Below are 18,052 nucleotides of genomic sequence, written 5' to 3' on the forward strand. Positions count from 1 at the left end.
ATCTCCAAATTGTTAGCAAGGGCATCTCTTTGTAGAACCTTTGGGGAGGGCAACTTGGCAAAACCTACTAAGGCAATATGCATGCTGTTTTAACCATTTCTTTCATGTTCTGTATTCTGATGCTTTGACATCTTGGTGGGACGGCCCCTCCCTGGGCACACACACCCACCATTTGTGTGTGTTTCTGCATGCGATCTCCACACTACCTTTACTTTCCGCATTGCATATTTCTCTAACAATTGAATTTTTTGTTGCAACAAGCACCCATCACTTTTGTAAGCAGGACCAAACAATACACAATAAGATAAATCCAATTACTTTAAAAAATTACACGTATGAAATCCTGGAAATACATCTTGGACAATGACATCTAAGACATGAAAAGTAGTTCGGGATTTCATACTTGGCGTAGTCCTTAGTAAATGGGATGTTCTTTACAGCACAGAAATCTATTGTTTGAGTTTTGCGAAATGAGCTTCAAACACGTTTCCAGGAATGCATTATGTGCAAAGGTTGGGTAACATGTTTGGGTCTCTGCTCAAATGAATTCAGTAAGTGGAAAAATTACAGTGGCTAAAATACCTGGAGTGTATCCAGGGCTCGCTGGGTGCCCGGCTCTCTGTGCGGTGTCCTCAGGGCTATGGGTCATTCATTCATTCCTCCACCTTCTGGCTTCTGTGTCACTGTCTCTTTTTCAGATGATGAATCTGAGTTTCAGAGTGATTAAGCGAAGTATGCAGGATACCCAGCTTATAAGCAACATAGTCAGGACTTGAATGCGGGCCTGCTGATCACAACACTTCTTCAAGCTAGAATGGAGGACAGGAAGTATACAGGTCAAGGGAGTACACTTCGGAACCCTTCTGGGTTTGAGTCAATTGCTAACTCTTTTTTTTTTTTTTGAAAGATTTTATTTATTTATTTGACACAGAGAGACACAGCGAGAGAGGGAACACAAGCAGGGGGAGTGGGAGAGGGAGAAGCAGGCTTCCCGCGGAGCAGGGAGCCTGATATGGGGCTCGATCCCAGGACCCTGAGATCATGACCTGAGTGGAAACCAGAGGCTTAACCCACTGAGCCACCCAGGCACCCCTCACTGGTTTGTTTGTTTGTTTCTTTCTTTCTAGATTTTATTTATTTATTTGTCAGAGAGAGAAAGAGAGCACAACCAGGGGGAGCGGCAGACAGAGGGAGAAGCAGGCTCCCCACCGAGCAGGGAGCCCGATGTGGAGCTCCATCCCAGGACCCTGGGATCATGACCTGAGCTGAAGACAGACGCTTAACCAAATGAGCCACCCAGGCGTCCCCACTGGTTTCTTTTTGCCTTGTTAATGTACGACTAGGAAATATAAAATTTCATATGCAGTTTGTCTTATAATTTTATGGGATTGTGCTGACTTAGAGGATACAAAGCAAATAGTAACCTTCCAAAGAGCATGTAGCTATTTTTAGTATTATATCACCTTGGTTTATGTCGCTTTTCCTAACATGTGGCCCTGTGGGAAGACAGTCTTCTGTTCCAGTCCTGGGCATGGTGGCCCTGTCTGTGTTCTGGCAGCAGAAATATGCTGTTAATCATTGACCCCATGTTCCAGAAAACTCACAGGCAAAGTATCGGGAAAGTGCATATGAGGTGCGTGCACCAGATCCTGAGCTCTGGGCCATCCCAGGTGACCTCATCTCTTTATGTTTTGCATTCTGAAATTTCGAAAACAGTGGATGGCTCTCTGCCCCAGAACAGGACACTGCCCTTTCTTTTTCTGATTACAAAAGTATAGTGTGCTTGTACTAAAAAAAAAAAAAAAAAGTTAAACATTAAGAAATGTTTGATTTAGAAAGAGGAAGTCTGTCTACACAAGAAAACAAAACCTTAAGTTATGGTTTTGTCTGTGACCACTGGCGTATCCACAAACATAGGGGAAAGGGGACAGGGGACATGCAAGCAAACTGTGGATAGTTCTGGTTCCTGGGGAGGGGAAGCGGGTGGGGGCTTGAGATGGGGGGCATCACGTTTTGTTTTCTATATGTCTGCTTTTTTGGGGAATCTGTTTGCTAGGGTGTCTTCATGTATCATTCAAAATAATAATAATACTCAAAGGGACAGCAACTCCTCATTGCCCTTGTGCCTGGGATAACCCCCATTAAATATGATGGGTATTTTTTTCAGATCTTTGTCCTTTGCTTATTCTATTCTATTCTATTCTTATTTATTTTTTAAGTAGGCTCTGCGCCCAGCATGGAGCCCAATGCAGAGCTTCAACTCACAACCGGAGATCAACCCAGGTGCCCTTTGAGATCTTTGTCCTTTGAACTACCTCTTTTTTTTTTTTTTTAAGATTTTTATTTATTTATTTATTTGAGAGAGAGTGAGAGCGAGAGCGAGAGCGAGAGAGAGAGCATGGACACAGGTGGGGTGAGGGGCAGAGAGAGACGCGGACTCCCCACTGAACAGGGAGCCCTACCCGGGACTTGATTCTAGGACCCCGGGATCACGACCTGAGCTGAAGGCAGACACCCAACCAACTGAGCCACCCAGGTGTCCCTCCCTCCCCCCCTTTTTTTTTAAGTTTTTATTTAAATTCCAGTTAGTTAGGGGCGCCTGGGTGGCTCAGTCTGTTAAGCATCTTCCTTTAGCTCAGGTCACGATACCGGGGTCCTGGGATGGAACCCCACATGGGGCTCCCTGCTCAGCGGGGAGTCTACTTCTCCCTCTCCTTCTGCCTCTCTCTCTCTCAAATAAATAAATAAAATCTTTTTTTTTTTAAGATTTTATTTATTTGACAGCGAGAGACACAGCGAGAGAGGAAATACAAGCAAGGGAAGTGGGAGAGGGAGAAGCAGGCTTCCCGCAGAGCAGGGAGCCCGATGCGGGGCTCGATCCCAGGACTCTGAGATCATGACCTGAGCCGAAGGCAGATGCTTAACAACTGAGCCACCCAGGCGCCCCAATAAATAAAATCTTAAAAAAAATTTTGTTTGGCAAGAAAACTTAAAAAATAAAATAAAATAAAAGCTCCTTCCCCAAGGGCAGAGACTATATCTAAAAAAATAAAAATAAAAATTCCAGTTAGTTAACATACAGGGTCATATTAGTTTCAGGTACAGAATATAGTGATTCAACACCTCCATACAACACCCAGTGGTCATCACAACAAATAACTACTTTAAAAAAATTTTTTTTTTAATCTTTTTTAAGATTTTATTTATTTGGGGGCGCCTGGGTGGCTCAGTCGTTAAGCGTCTGCCTTCGGCTCAGGTCATGATCCCAGGGTCCTGGGATCGAGCCCCGCATCAGGCTCTCTGCTCAGCAGGAAGCCTGCTTCTCCCTCTCCCACTCCCCCTGCTTGTGTTCCCTCTCTCGCTGTGTCTCTCTCTGTCAAATAAATAAATAAAATCTTTAAAAAAAAAAAAAGATTTTATTTATTTGGCAGAGAGAGATGAGAGAGAGAGAGAGAGAGCACAAGCTGAGGGAGAGGGAGAAGCAGGCTCTCCATGGAGCAAGGAGCCCGACGTGGGGCTCGATCCCAGGACTCTGGGATCATGACCTGAGCCGAAGGCAGATGCTTAACTGACTGAGCCACCCAGGTGTCCCTACTTTTTTTTTTTTTAAGATTTTATTTATTTATTTGTCACAGAGAGAGAGCACAAGCAGGGGCAGCGGCAGGCAGAGGGAGAGGGAGAAGCAGACTCCCTGCTGAGCAAGGAGCCCAAAGTGGAGCTTGATCCCAGGACCTTGGGAACATGACCTGAGCCGAAGGCAGATGCTTAACTGACTGAGCCACCCAGGCATCCCGAGAACTACTTATTTTTCTATCTGACTTCACGATGGTGACATTCAAAGAAAAACAGGAACTTGAAGTACATGTCCAGATTTCTGACCAAACAGGGTTTGGGATCAAAAGAGGAACTTTGTTACCAGGGACTCCAGGAAGATATGCACACTTCAGTGCCTCTGTCCTCTCACTTACAAAATGGGAAGAAAAGAGTCCCCATCTCAAAGAGTTGCTGGGAGAAGAAAAGGCATTGATGGGTGTGCAATGCTTAGACAAGAGCCTGCCCGCAACAGGTGTTCAGTATTTTTTTTGACTCTTGTTACATGATGCAGTCTCAGACCAGAGTCCAAGAACTCTCTCGTCCACTTACCCATGGGGGACCCTGAACCCATGGCTGAACCTACTGAAGCCCTTTGTTTGTTCATCCAAGAAATGGGAACATAGCATTTGTGCCTATTGTAGGGTTAAAAGAGAGAATGAGACACACCGGAGATACCCACTCTGCCTTCAAAGGGTCTCTAGGGGCTTCAAGAAACAACCGTAATGTTCCATATGTACATCCAGGCCGGCGGAGGCGGGAACGTCTGGCTGGTGTTCCAGAAGGAGGTGGTATGTGGGATGCAAGAAGCTACAGGCATGGAATTGGGTGGGAGAAGGAGGAAGCGCTGAATTAGGAGTTCTCAAACTTCCCGGAGCAGCAGAGCCTCACTTGTTAAAAGGCAACTTTCCAGGGCCCACTCCGGATCTATTGGAGATGCTCCCGCACTTCATGGGGTCTTGTCTATTCAACAGATGCTGACTGCCAGGTTTTGCTCTGGTGGTGAGGAAACCCGACAAAAATCTCTGCCCTGAAGGAGCCGTAGGCTTGTATCTTTTGCCCCTTGGGGGAGTTTTCAGCCATTATTTCTTCAAACATTTTTTTCCGCACTACAGTTCTTTCTCCTCTTTTTCTGAGACTCTGATGATGGGAATATTGGACCTTTTCATATTATCCCACAGCTCTGTTGTTGAGATTGGATAATTTCTCTTGCTCTCACCTCAAGTTCATTGCCTCTTTCCTTTTCGATCTCCATTGTGTTACTTGGCCCATCCAGTGAATTATCAATTTTGGTTATTGTATTTTTCAGTTCCAAAACTTCCATGTGGTTCTTTTTTTTTTTTTTTTTAAGATTTTATTTAGTTATTTGAGAGAGTGTGTGAAAGAGAGCATGAGCAGGAGGTGGGGGGCAGAGGGAGAGGGAGAAGCAGAGCTGAGCAGGAAGCCTGACACTGGGCTCAGATCCCGGAACCCCAGGATCACGACCTGAGCCGAGGTAGGTGCTTAACTGACTGAGCCACCCAGGTGCCCCATGTATGGTTCTTTTTCTAAACAACTCTATTTCTCTATCGAGGCTTTCTCTGTTTCCATTAGTTCAAGAGTGTTTGCTCTTACTTCTTGGGCATAGTTATAATACCTGCTTTAAAGTATTTGATAATTCTGGGGCACCTGGTTAGCTCAGTTGGTTGGGAGTCTGCCTTTGGCTTGGGTCATGATCTTGGGATCCTGGGATTGAGCCCCACATCGGGCTCTCCGCTCAGTGGGGAGTCTGCTTCTCCCTCCCACTCTACCTCTATGCTCTCTCTCTCAAATAAATAAATAAATAATAAAATCTTTAAAAAAAAGTATTTGATAATTCTAACATTCACATTATGTTAGGGTTCGTGTATGATGATTTTCTTTTTCTTTGTGAGTGGTTGGGAATGTCCTACTTCATATGTTGACTAATTTGGGGTTGTATTCTTGAAAATTTGAATATTCTATATAACACAATGTTAAATTACGATATGCTGGGTTTTGTTTATTTTTTATTTTTTATTATTTTATTTTATTTTTAAAAAGGTTTTTCTTGGGGCGCCTGGGTGGCTCAGTCGTTAAGCATCTGCCTTCGGCTCAGGTCATTGTCCCAGGGTCCTGGGATCTAGCCCTGCATCAGACTCCCTGCTCTGTGGGAAGCCTGCTTCCCCCTCTCCCACTCCCCCTGCTTGTGTTCCCTCTCTTGCTGTGTCTCTGTCTGTCAAATAAATAAAATCTTAAAAAAAAAAAAGTTTTTCTTTATTTATTTGAGAGAGAGAATGAGTGAGAGCACGAGCTAGGGGAGGGGCAGAGAAGCAGACTCCCTGCAGAGCAGGGAGCCCCATAGAGGGCTCAATCCCAGGACCCTGAGATCATGACCTGAGCCGAAGGCAGCCTTGCTCAACTGACTGAACCACCCAGGCGCCCTGGATTTTGTTCGAATCCTATGGAGAATGTTGCTGTTTTGTTTTGGCAGGCAGCCAGGCAATTAACTCAGGTTCAGGCTGCAAGTTGCAACCCACTTTCTCCAGGATATGATTCCAATATCAGTTCAGTTTTCCAAGACTTTGCAGTGCTATTTGGATCTATCCTGGGTGTACCACCCACTCTCTATGACCCATAGATCCTCCTTTCCTGCTCTTCAGACCAGTTTTTTGTTTTTGTTTTTTTTTAAAGAGTTCTTTTTGTCTTCACCTAGTGAGTAGTTCTGAGTTTTGGGCTGCCTTTAAGTCTAGGCTGGGAAATACCAGAGGAAAAATAATGACAAAGTCGTTGCTGGTTTGGTGACAAGTTGAGTTACGGTTTCCTTCCTCAACCAGATTGCTACCATTTACTTAAAAAAAAAAAAAGAAGAAGACGACTTGGGGCCCCTGGGTGGCTCAGTTGGTTAAGCGCCTGACTCTTGATTTTGCCTCAGGTCATGATGTCAGGGTTGTGAGATGGAGCCTCATGTCTGGCTCCACGCTAGGCAGGAGTCTGCTTGAGATTCTCTCTCTCCCTCACCCTCTGCCCCTCCCGACTTCTCTAAAATAAATAAATAAATCCTAATTTAAAAATAGATTTCATTTTTTTAAGGATTTTTATTTATTTATTTTGAGAGAGAGACAGCATGAGCAGAGGGGAGGAGCAGAGAGAGGAGCAGAGGGCAGGCGCAGAGAGAGAAGCAGGCTCCCCGCTGAGCAAGAAGCCCGATGCAGGACTCGATCCCAGGACCCTGGGATCATAACCTGAGACAAAGACAGACATTTAACCAGATGAGCCACCCAGGAGCCCAGATTTCATTTTTTTTTAGAGCATTTATAGGTTTACAGAAAAACTGGGCCTCTTAGAGGCTTCCCATATCCCCTGCCCCTACTCCACTTTCTCCTATTATCAACATCTTGCATTTTTATGGTACATTTGTTATAATTGATGAACCAATATGGATGCATTATTTTTAAGTAAAGTAAATTAAGTATTATTAAGTAAAGTTCAATTAGGGTTCATTCATTATTTGTGTTGTACAGTTCTGTGGGTTTTTCCAAATGCATGATGTCATGTATCCACCCCTACAGGATCATGCAGATTAGTTTCACTGTCCTCAAAATCCCCTGTGCCCCACCTAGGTGTTCCTCTTCCTCTACCCTCACCAACCCCTGGCAACTGATCTTTTCACTGTCTCTATAGTTTAGTCTTTTCCAGAAGGTCACCTAGTTAGAATTACACAGTATATAACCTTTTCATGTGACTTCTTCCACTTGGCAATATATATTTGTTTCCTCCCTGTCTTTTTGGAGCTTGTTAGCTCATTTCTTTTTATTGCTGTACAATATTCCATTGTATGGATGTCCCACAGTTTGTTTTTCAATTCGCCTATTGAAAGACACCTTGATTGCTTCCAGTTTTTAGAAATTAGAAATAGGGGTGCCTGGGTGGCTCATTTGGTTAAGCAGCTTTTGATTTTGGCTCAGGTGTTGATCTCAGGGTGGTGAGATCGACCCCAGCTCTTCATTGGGCTCCACACTCTGTAGGGAGCCTGCTTCTCTCCTTCTGCCTCCCCCGCCCCCGGCTGGTGCTCTCTCTCTCTAAAATAAATAAATACATCTTTTTTTTTTTTTTAAGATTTTATTTATTTGACAGAAAGAGACACAGCGAGAGAGGGAACACAAGCAGGGGGATTGGGAGAGGGAGAAGCAGGCTTCCCGCAGAGCAGGGAGCCCGATGCGGGGCTCGATCCCAGGACCCTGGGATCATGACCCGAGCCAAAAGCAGATACTTAACGACTGAGCCACCCAGGCACCCAAATAAATACATCTTTTAAAAAAAAGAATAAAACTGCTATAAACATTTGTGTGCAGTTGGACATAATTTTTCAACTTACTTGCATAAATACTCAGTGCGATTGCTAGATTGTATGGTAAGACTATGTTTAGCTCTGTAGGAAACTGCCAAACTGTCTTCCAAAGTGGTTATATCATCTTGAATTCCCAATTCCCAATGAATGAGAGTTTCTATCGTGCCACAGCCTTGCCAGAATTTGATACTGTCTCTGTGTGTGTTTTTTTAAAGATTTTATTTATTTAATTGAGAGAGAGAGAGAGAGAGAATGCAAGCAGGGAGGAGGGGCAGAGGGCGAGGGACAAGCAGCCCTCCCAGCCCCCGCTGAGCAGGGAGCCCGATGCGGGGCTCGATCCCAGGACCCCGGGATCATGACCTGAGCGGGAGGCAGACGCTTAACGACTGAGCCACCCAGGCGCCCCCCCCATATTGTCTGTGTTCCTTTCTGGTCTATGTTGCCCCCATAAAATCTTTTTAAAAGATCTTTGATCATTTTCAAATCTGGTTGTTTTTTCATCATTGGATTTTAAGAATTCTTTGATTCTTAGTATATTTTGGATACAAGTCTTTTATCGGATTTGTGTTTTGCAAATATTTTCTCCCATTTGTGGCTTGTCTTTATATTCTCTTAATCCATTTACTTTTCAGACTCCTCAGATAGCTGCTCTGTGCATTTCTGGGAGACACAGGATGGAATGTGCTTATTCTATCTTGATGAGAACCAGAACCTCTGGGTGGGAATATTTTATTTTTAAAAATATTTTATTTATTTATTTGACCCAGGTGCCCCAAGGCAGGAATATTTTATTTTATTAAAAATTTTTTTTTAAAAGATTTTATTTATTTATTTGACAGAGACACAGCGAGAGAGGGAACACAAGCAGGGGAGTGTGAGAGGGAGAAGCAGGCTTCCTGCGGAGCAGAGAGCCTGATGTGGGACTCGATCCCAAGACCCCAGGATCATGACCTGAGCCGAAGGCAGACGCCCAACGACTAAGCCACCCAGGCGCCCCGGCAGGAATATTTTAAAGAAAATCCAAGGCTTCGGGGCGCCTGGGTGGCTCAGTTGGTTAAGCGACTGCCTTCGGCTCAGGTCATGATCCTGGAGTCCCTGGATCGAGTCCCACATCGGGCTCCCTGCTCGGCAGAGAGTCTGCTTCTCCCTCTGACCCTAACCCCTCTCATGTGCTCTCTCTCATTCTCTGTCTCTCAAATAAATAAATAAAATATTTAAAAAAAAAAAAAAAAAGAAAATCCAAGGCTTCATGTAATTTCACCTATCAATATTTCATATGTTTCTCTAACAGATAAGGACTTTAAAAAAAACATATTCATAATATCATTATCACACACAAGAAAATAACAATAATTCCAGGGCGCCTGGGTGGCTCAGTCGTTAAGCGTCTGCCTTCGGCTCAGGTCATGATCCCAGGGTCCTGGGATCGAGCCCCGCATCGGGCTCCCTGCTCGCCGGGAAGCCTGCTTTTCCCTCTCCCACTCCCCCTGCTTGTATTCCCTCTGTCGCTGTGTCTCTCTCTGTCAAATAAATAAATAAAATCTTAAAAAAAAAAAAGAAAAAAAGAAAATAACAATAATTCCTTAATATCTCATACTGAATCAATGGTCAGTTTTTTCTAAAAGTGTTTTGTTTCAAAAATGTCTTATTTTTTGATAATTCATTTAAACCAGAATCCAAACAAGCTCTACATATATCATGTGGTAGATGGTTCTCTCAAGTGTCTTTTAATATATAATAGCCCTCCTTCCTTTAAAAGATGCCCTTTAGAGCACCTGGGTGGCTCAGTCGGTTAAATGTCTGCCTTCGCTCAGGTCATGATCCCAGGGTCCTGGGATCCAGCCCTGCATCGGGCTCCCCGCTCAGCGGGGAGCCTACTTCTCCATCTCGCTCTGCCCACCCCCCAGCTCTCTCTCTCTCTCTCTCAAATAAATAAATAAAATCTTTTTTTAAAAAAAGATTTTATTTATTTGTTTGACAGAGAGAGAGAGAGAGCACAAGTAGGCAGAGAGGCAGGCAGAGGGAGAGGGAGAAGGAGGCTCTCTGCTGAACAGGGAGCCTGACAGGGGGCTCAATCCCAGGACCCTGGGATCTGACCCGAGCCACCCAGGTGCCCCTAAATAAAATCTTTTTAAAAAATCATTGGAAGGCGGAGGGGGAGATGAACCATGAGAGACGATGGACTCTGAAAAACAAACTGAGGGTTCTAGAGGGGAGGGGGGTGGGAGGATGGGTTAGCATGGTGATGGGTATTAAAAAGGGCACGTTCTGCATGGAGCACTGGGTGTTATGCACAAACAATGAATCATGGAACGCTACATCTAAAATTAAGGATGTAATGTATGGTGATTAACATAACAATAAAAAATTTAAAAAAATCATTGGAATGTGCACTTGAAAAAGAATGATTTAATAATATGTAAAACCTACCTCAATAAAGTTGATTAAAAAAATGTATCTGGGCACTTACTGAGTTTCCAGGAGAGTGAAAAATAAGGCTCCAGGTCTCAAAGACAGAGAACCATTTCTGAAGAAGATACAACTGCCATGGCCATTGGGTTGAACCACGACTAATAGTGGATCCTGCTCTGTTACCAGACCCACCGCCCCAGCAGCCTCAGAAAACTGAATCTTGCTACCATGTCCATCACTGGTTGGCTTACATGTGGCCTCTCCTTCCCATCATGGCCTTTGATGCAAAGTCAGGAGCTGGTTGGTGGAGACAGGAGGAGGTGTGGCAGAAACAGTGCTCTATGTACCCTTGCTTTCTGATCACTCTGCTAAATGACATTTCCCAGAGTCCTGCACAGGTGGATGGAGCCATGTGATGGGGCCTGGCTAATGGAGTGAGCAGAAGAGATATAGCTCTCCTCCTGGCTCAGGCAGTTAAGAGTGGGCATGCCTTCTCCACAGGTACCATGTTCATGAAAATCCATGGATTCCATAAATAAAGGGCATTTTTAATTGATTTTATTTATTTATTTTTTAAGGATTTTATTTATTTATTTGACAGAGAGAGACACAGCGAGAGAGGGAACACAAGCAGGGGGAGTGGGAGAGGGAGAAACAGGTTTCCCGCAGAGCAGGGAGGTCGATGTGGGACTCGATCCCAGGACCCTGGGATCATGACCTGAGTCAAAGGCAGATGCTTAACCATCTGAGCCACCCAGGTGGTGCCCCTTATTTATTTTTATTTTAGAGAGAAAGAGAGAGAGAGAGCACAGGAGTGGGAGGGGCAGAGGGAAGGGGAGAGAGAATCTCCAGACTCTAAGTGGATTGCAACCCCTTGTGGGGTGGGATCCCAGGCCCCTGAGCTGAGTGGGAACCAAGAGTCAGACGCTTAACTGACTGCACCATCCAGATGCCCCCACTCCTAAGTATTCTTTTTTTTTTTGTAAAGATTTTATTTATTTGACAGAGAGAGACACAGCGAGAGAGGGAACACAAGCAGGGGGAGTGGGAGAGGGAGAAGCAGGATCCCCGCTGAGCAGGGAGCCCGACGCGGGGCTTGATCCCAGGACCCTGAGATCATGACCTGAGCCGAAGGCAGACGCTTAAGGACTGAGCCACCCAGGCGCCCCACTCCTAAGTATTCTTAAATAAACCTTACTGCTTAAATTAGCCAGAGTTGGTTGGTTTCTGCGATTAAGCTAATAACCTTTACTAATTTTTAAATTTTCTATTTTGTTCATGCATGACTGATGTGATTTAAGAGTGAAACAAATGTGTAGAAAAGTAGGATTGGAACATCACGCAGCCTCAGAGAGAGGAATTATATATTTATGTGTACACAGATGTAGATATGTGTATTGTACCTATGTTATACCTGTATGTATAACCTGTTAGTGTCCTGCTTTCCATCTCCTTGGCCCACCTGGATTTCAGTTGCACCTGCTGTGGACAGCTCCATGCAATGCAAATCCTACCTCAAGAAGGCATACACATTTTTCTACTCTCTTCTTCAGGGTCTTCTTGGTTCTCAGCATGCCCAGCTGTTAATGCCCTCTGGGGCAAACCTCAACCAGCAGCTGGTAGGTAACCAGGAGAACAGGAGCTAGTGGGTAAATAACACTAGCAAACTGAATCTGACAGCACATTAAATAGATTGTACACCATGGCCAAGTGGGATTTATCTCAGGATATTTTCAGGGGAGACTCAAACAGGTATTTGCACACCGATGTTCATAGCAGCCTTATTTACAATAGTCAAAAGGTGGAAATGACCCAAATGTCTAAGGACAGATGAATGGATAAACAAAATATGGTGTATCCACACAATGGAATATTATTCAGCCATAAAAGAAACAAAGAACAAAGAACATGCTACAACTTTGATGAATCTTGAAAACATATCAAGTGAAAGAAGATAGAAATAAAAGGTCACATATTGCCTGATTTTTTTTAAGATTTTATTTATTTATTTATTTATTTATTTCAGAGAGAGGGAGAGCACAAGTCGGGGGAGGGGCAGAGGGAGAGAGAAAATCTCAAGCAGACTCTGGGCTGAATACGGAGCCCATCTGGGGCTCAATCTCACGACACTGAGATCATGACCTGAGCTGAAATCAAGAGTTGGATGCTCAACTCACTGAGCCACCCAGGTGCCCCATTGCCTGATTTCTTTTTATGATATATCCAGAATAGGCAAATCCATAGAGACAGAAAGCAGATTAGTGGTTACCCAGGGACTGGGAGGTAGAGGAAAGTGGGGACTGATTACTTAATGGAGACAGAGTGTTTTTCTGGAGTGATGAAAAAATTTTGAAACTCGAGAGAGGTGGTGATTGCATAATATTTTAAATATATTAAGTGCCAATGAATTGTACACTTTAAAGTGATTAATTGGGGGCACCTGGGTGGCTCAGTCGTTAAGTGTCTGCCTTCGGCTGAGGTCATGATCCCAGGGGTCCTGGGATCGAGCCCTGCATCGGGCTCCCTGCTCAGCAGGAAGCCTGCTTCTCCCTCTCCCAATCCCCTGCTTGTGTTCCCTCTCTCGCTGTCTCTCTCTGTCAAATAAATAAATACAATCTTTAAAAAAATAAATAAAGTGATTAATTGTCTGTTATGTGAATTTCACCTCAATAAAAAATAAAAGCCTCAATGTATGGTGCAGTGAAAATATAAGCTTCCAACTCTATTAGGATCTAATTTAATAGTACATGTGAAAGTTTAAACTTACCTACAAGGAACCAACAGAAAGAGCTCCCAATGGCCAAAAGAGAATGATTTGAGCAAGAAAATCAAGTAATATTGAGCTACACTCCAATTAATACAATTAATGATTGAATAGATTAATAAATGGGGGGGAAGAGACTAGTGTCCTATGCAGAAGAATTCCAAATAATTTATGAAAATATTCTGCCCTGAAGGGAGGCGAGGTATGAACTGTGTGGAGAGACTTCTTTCCAAAGAGTGTACTATGAAAAAGGGAGCAGGGATAGTAACTCTATAGCGGGGAAACCCGACAAACACTACTTCAGCCAGTTGATCAAGGTCAACATCAATAGTCATGAATCATGTTGATTTATATACCCTTGATATAATATGGAAATGTCATCTTACTTCTGCAATATCCCTCCTCTAAACCCACAACCCCACAAGTCTAATCATGAGAGAACATCAGATAAATCCCAATAAAGGGTCATCTTGCAATATCCCTGACCAGGATTCCTCAAAACTGTTAGAGACATAAAAAAACAAGGAGAAGTCTGGGAAATTGTCACAGACTAAATGTAATATGGTGTTCTGGATGCGATCCTGGAACAGAAAAAGGGCATTAGGTGAAAGCTAAGGAAATCTAAAGTATGGATTTCAGGGAACAAAAATGTATCAATATTGTTTCGCTACTTTATAACAAATGTATCATGGTAATTTAAGATGTTAATAATAGGGAAATTGCAGGGGTATATGGAAACTCTGTACCGTCTTCTCAGTGTTTCTGTAAATTTAAAACTTATCTAAAAAATGAAGTCTGTTTTACAAATGTGCTCACCCTTTGCCACTGAGAGACATCTGTACATGGTGGTGAGTGCATAGACTCTGGAGCGAGGTTGCTTGGGTTCAGATCCCAAACTCTGCCACTAACTGTGGTTGGTAGCCTTCAAGATGGCCTCCAGGGACCCCTGCTTGCTGACAGTCATGCCCTGTGTAGTCCTTGTCCTCACTGAATCATGCTGGCTCATGTGACCCATAGAGTGTTGTGGAAATGATGCTATGTGATTTCTGAGTCTAGCTCTTAAAAGGCACTATGGTTTCCTCTTTGCTTTTTCTCTTCGATCACTCACTTTGGGGAAAGCCAGCTGCCATATCATGAGGACACTCAAGGAACGCTGTGGAGAGGTCCACACGGCAAGGAATTGAATCCTCCCACTAACCACCACCAGTTTGCCAGCCATGTGAGGGAGCTACCTTGGAGGTGGCTCCTCCAGCCTCAGTCGAGCTTTCAGATGACAGCTGCCCCATCTGACATTTTAACTGTAACCTATGAGAGACCCCTGAGCCCAAACCATGAAGCTTAGCTGCTCCCTGTGGATTCCCAACCCACTGAAACTGCAAATGATAATACTTACTGCTTTAAGCCTCCAAGTTTTAGGGTAATTTGTTTCATAGCAATTGATAACTAAAGCACTAATTCAGGGGTAGGCACTTCCCCCCACCCACAGGACATGATAATAAATATTTTAGGCTTTTCAGGTCACATACAGTCTCTGTTACATAATCTTCTTTTTTAGACTCTTTTAAAATGTAAAAAAAACATTCTTAGCTTGAGGGCTGTACAGAAACGAGCCATGAGCCCATCTTCCCCTTTGCTTGCTGGCTTCTTTGCTTCTCTTTTCCATTACCCTCCCTCTTTCCCCTCTCCCTTTCTTCTCTTTCATTTATTCAGTCTTTAATTCAGCAAAATGAACACCTACTGTGTGTGCCAGGCTCTGCGTGGGCTGCTGCAGTTATATCTGTGACTAAGACGCCTCTGCTCTCCTGGGGCTCCCAGCAGTATGTGAGACAGACAGCAAAGCTGTTAAGTAAAGAACCCAGCATATCATTATGCACTGTAGCATCTACTCTGAAGGAAACAAGCAGATTGCAGGGAGAGATAGGGTTCAATACATCTAGCCAGGGTGGTTGGAGAAGGCGTCTTTGAGCGGAGACTGGAAGGATGAAGAGAAAGCAGTCATGGGAAAAGTGTTCTGGGCAGAGGGAACAGCTTATGCAACAGCCCAGAGGCAAGAAAGAGCTAGGAGTTTCTGGGAACCATGGAGAAGGACAGTGTGGCTGGAGTGAGTGAGGTGGAGACTGGGGGGCCATGGGGTCAGGGAGGTGACAGGGCCACGGTACAGGGCCTTGAGGGCTGTGGTGTTAGAGCAATAGGAGCTTGGGAGGGCTTTGAGCAGGGGTTGCTTGACCTGATTTTTTCTCTGACCTGTGGATTCTAGCAGCTCCACTCTCTCCCATGGCCTCTTATCTTCCTCATCGAAAGGTCAGTGAGAATTTATTGAATTTTTACTATATGCTGACACTCACAATTCCTCTCTGAGGGAAGTAACGTTAAAGATGAGGAAACCAAAGCACAGAGAGGTGCTGGCTAAGGTCACACAGCCAGGAAGAGGTGGAGGCAGAATTTGAACTCAGGCAGTTGCCACCATGCTAACCTATGGCCCCACAGCTCCAGCCTCCTCCCCAGGTTTCCAGCCATCAACTCAGTTCTCATCCATCAACCTCAGCTGAGCCTTCTACCTCAGGGCTGGTCAGTTCCTCTCCTGCTCAAACGTCTTCCATGGCTCCCTACTGCCCTTGATAATGACTAAATCCTTTAGCCTGGTATTCAAAACCTTTTATGAAGTCAGCCCACCCAGCAGCCTCCCTGCCCCATCTTTCTCTTTCTCCCTCTTACCTCAGTCCCTCATTGACACCCGAAGATCAAGCCATCCTGGATGCCTTGCAGTCCCTTAGCACTTGGGGGTTCCTGGAGACACATGAGTTGCTGCCTCGGCTGGGCAGGTCTCCCATTCCCATCCCAGGCCACGTGATGAAACTCATTCACTTCCCCTTGCCCCTTGTTTCAGCTCCCCAGTTGCCTGGGGCTCCCCATCAAATCTTCCATCAGGACCAGGTGCAGGGTGGGCACCAAATTCATTCATAACTCATTCAGTCATTCAACAGTCATTTCCTGAGCACCTATTATGTACCAGCCCCTGCTGTATGAACTGAGAATACTGCAGTGAACAAGACAGACATGGCCCCTGGTTTTAAGGAGCTGACATTGTAAGGCAGGAGAAATGCCCATTTAACAATCAAACCAATAAATATTATAATCAAATATTTATGAGTGTTATTGAGAGAATAAAGCAGGGTAAGGGGAGAGAGTGATGGAAAGGGGTCTATTTTAGGTATGTTATTAAAGCAAATATCTCTGAGGAAGCAACATTTTTTTTTTAAAAAGATTTTTATTTATTTATTTGACAGAGAGAGACAGTGAGAGAGGGAACACAAGCAGGGGGAGTGGGAGAGGGAGAAGCAGACTTCCCACTGTGCAGGGAGACCGATGTGGGGCTCGATCTCTGGACCCTGGGATCATGACCTGAGCCGAAGGCAGACGCTCAACGACTGAGCCACCCAGGCACCCAGCAACATTTTAAAAAAGATTTTATTTATTCATTTATTTGAGAGAAAGAGAAAGAGAGCACAAGAAGGAGGAACAGCAGAGGGAGAGGGAGAAGCAGGCTCCCGGCTGAGCAGAGAGCCTGATGCGGGGCTTGATCCCAGGACTCTGGGATCATGACCTGAGCCGAAGGCAGATGCTTAACCAGCTGAGCTACCCAGGCGCCCCTGAGGAAGCAACATTTAAACATTTAAACTCTGGACTATTATTCAGCCATGAGAAAGAAGAAAGTCCAAATAAGGGAAGGGTTCAATCCATTCAGATATCTGGAAGAAGGGTGTACTTGGTAGAGGGAACAGTGAGTGCAAAGGCCCTGAGGTAGGAATCAACTTGGGTGTTGGAAGGACACAGAAGAGGCCAGTGTAATTGAAATGGTGTTGGAGGGAGAGGGAGGAGGCAGGTCCCTTCAATGTTGGGGCTGGTTGTGCAGGGCCCTTGATGAATGTTGGAGCAGGGACAAATGTATGGACTTTGGGTATGATACTCCATGCTCTTTATTTGGAGTTAAGGCCAGTGGCCTGCGCCTGTTGGAAACAACCTCCTGAGGACAGTAAAGACCTCAGAGTCTCAGGACTCACAATCATGAGTGCTCATATATTCTGAAAATCCCGTCAGGTGGTCCAGCAATTCCTTCTTGCCCACATCCCCATCGGCCGGCCACTGCATGAAGAATGTCTTCTTGCCCAGGACATAGATGTAACTGTGGGTGAGAGATGGCAAGGAGGGTGAGGAGAGCCCCGTGCCCTGGAGGCATGGAGCCCTCCCTGCTGTGCTTCTCTTCCCTGATAGGCAGCCTCCCAGGGCCAAGGCCTGTCATGCCCACTCCACCAGGCCATCTTGGGGCCCCCAGCCTGTAGTCCACATGGCTGGGGATTAAAAAAAAAGTCTCCTCTTCCTCTGATTCTTTACCTCCCTCTATTGGAAAACTGAATCTTTGTCTACATCTACAGCATCTACATGCAAATAGAGTCCCCCCTCTTCACCCCCCGCCCCGTTGGAATTGTGCAGTGCATGGTCAGTACCTCCCTTCAGGGCAGCCCTGAAACCTAGGGTTTCTGGTGCTGATAGGGACTGGGCTGGGGTAGGGAAGGGGGCCCACGCCTGAGTCCTGGGACAGCAGACCCCCCACGCACTCAGATTTGACTTTCCACAGGTCTGATGTGTGGCCCATGATGAGGTATGTCTCCTGTTCTTGTAGCCCCAGGGAGTCGTGGCAGGTGGCGTGAGAGACGAATTTCTTCATGGTGAAGGACACGGCAGAGTCTGTGCCTGGAGGGGAGGAGATCCAGTGTGTGAGCATACACAGACCTGGCCCATCGGGATCCCCGGGGTAGAACCTCACACTGCCTCTTCTGCCCCTCGGACATACCCCTCTTGATGATGTCCTCGAGTTTCATGTCGTAATAGATGTAGGGATTGGAGGTGGAGGACTTCACAGACTTCAGCCTGACCTT

General features: G+C 45.1%; 1 protein-coding gene across 1 annotated transcript in view; it reads right to left on the reverse strand.

Moving 5' to 3' along the window:
• Positions 1-16,382: 16,382 nt before the first annotated feature.
• LOC118552886 (complement C3-like) overlaps positions 16,383-18,052 on the reverse strand; it is an 8,534-nt gene continuing 6,864 nt past the window's right edge. The window contains exons 10-12 of the mRNA XM_078059465.1: positions 17,968-18,049; positions 17,732-17,867; positions 16,383-17,298 (exon numbers count right to left, since the gene is read on the reverse strand). Coding sequence (XP_077915591.1) covers positions 17,166-17,298; positions 17,732-17,867; positions 17,968-18,049 — 351 coding nt within the window. The 3' untranslated portion in view covers positions 16,383-17,165. The remainder of the gene's footprint in view (positions 17,299-17,731; positions 17,868-17,967; positions 18,050-18,052) is intronic.

The sequence above is a fragment of the Halichoerus grypus genome, chromosome 1 (assembly GCF_964656455.1).
Source record: "Halichoerus grypus chromosome 1, mHalGry1.hap1.1, whole genome shotgun sequence".
NCBI lineage: Eukaryota > Metazoa > Chordata > Mammalia > Carnivora > Phocidae > Halichoerus > Halichoerus grypus.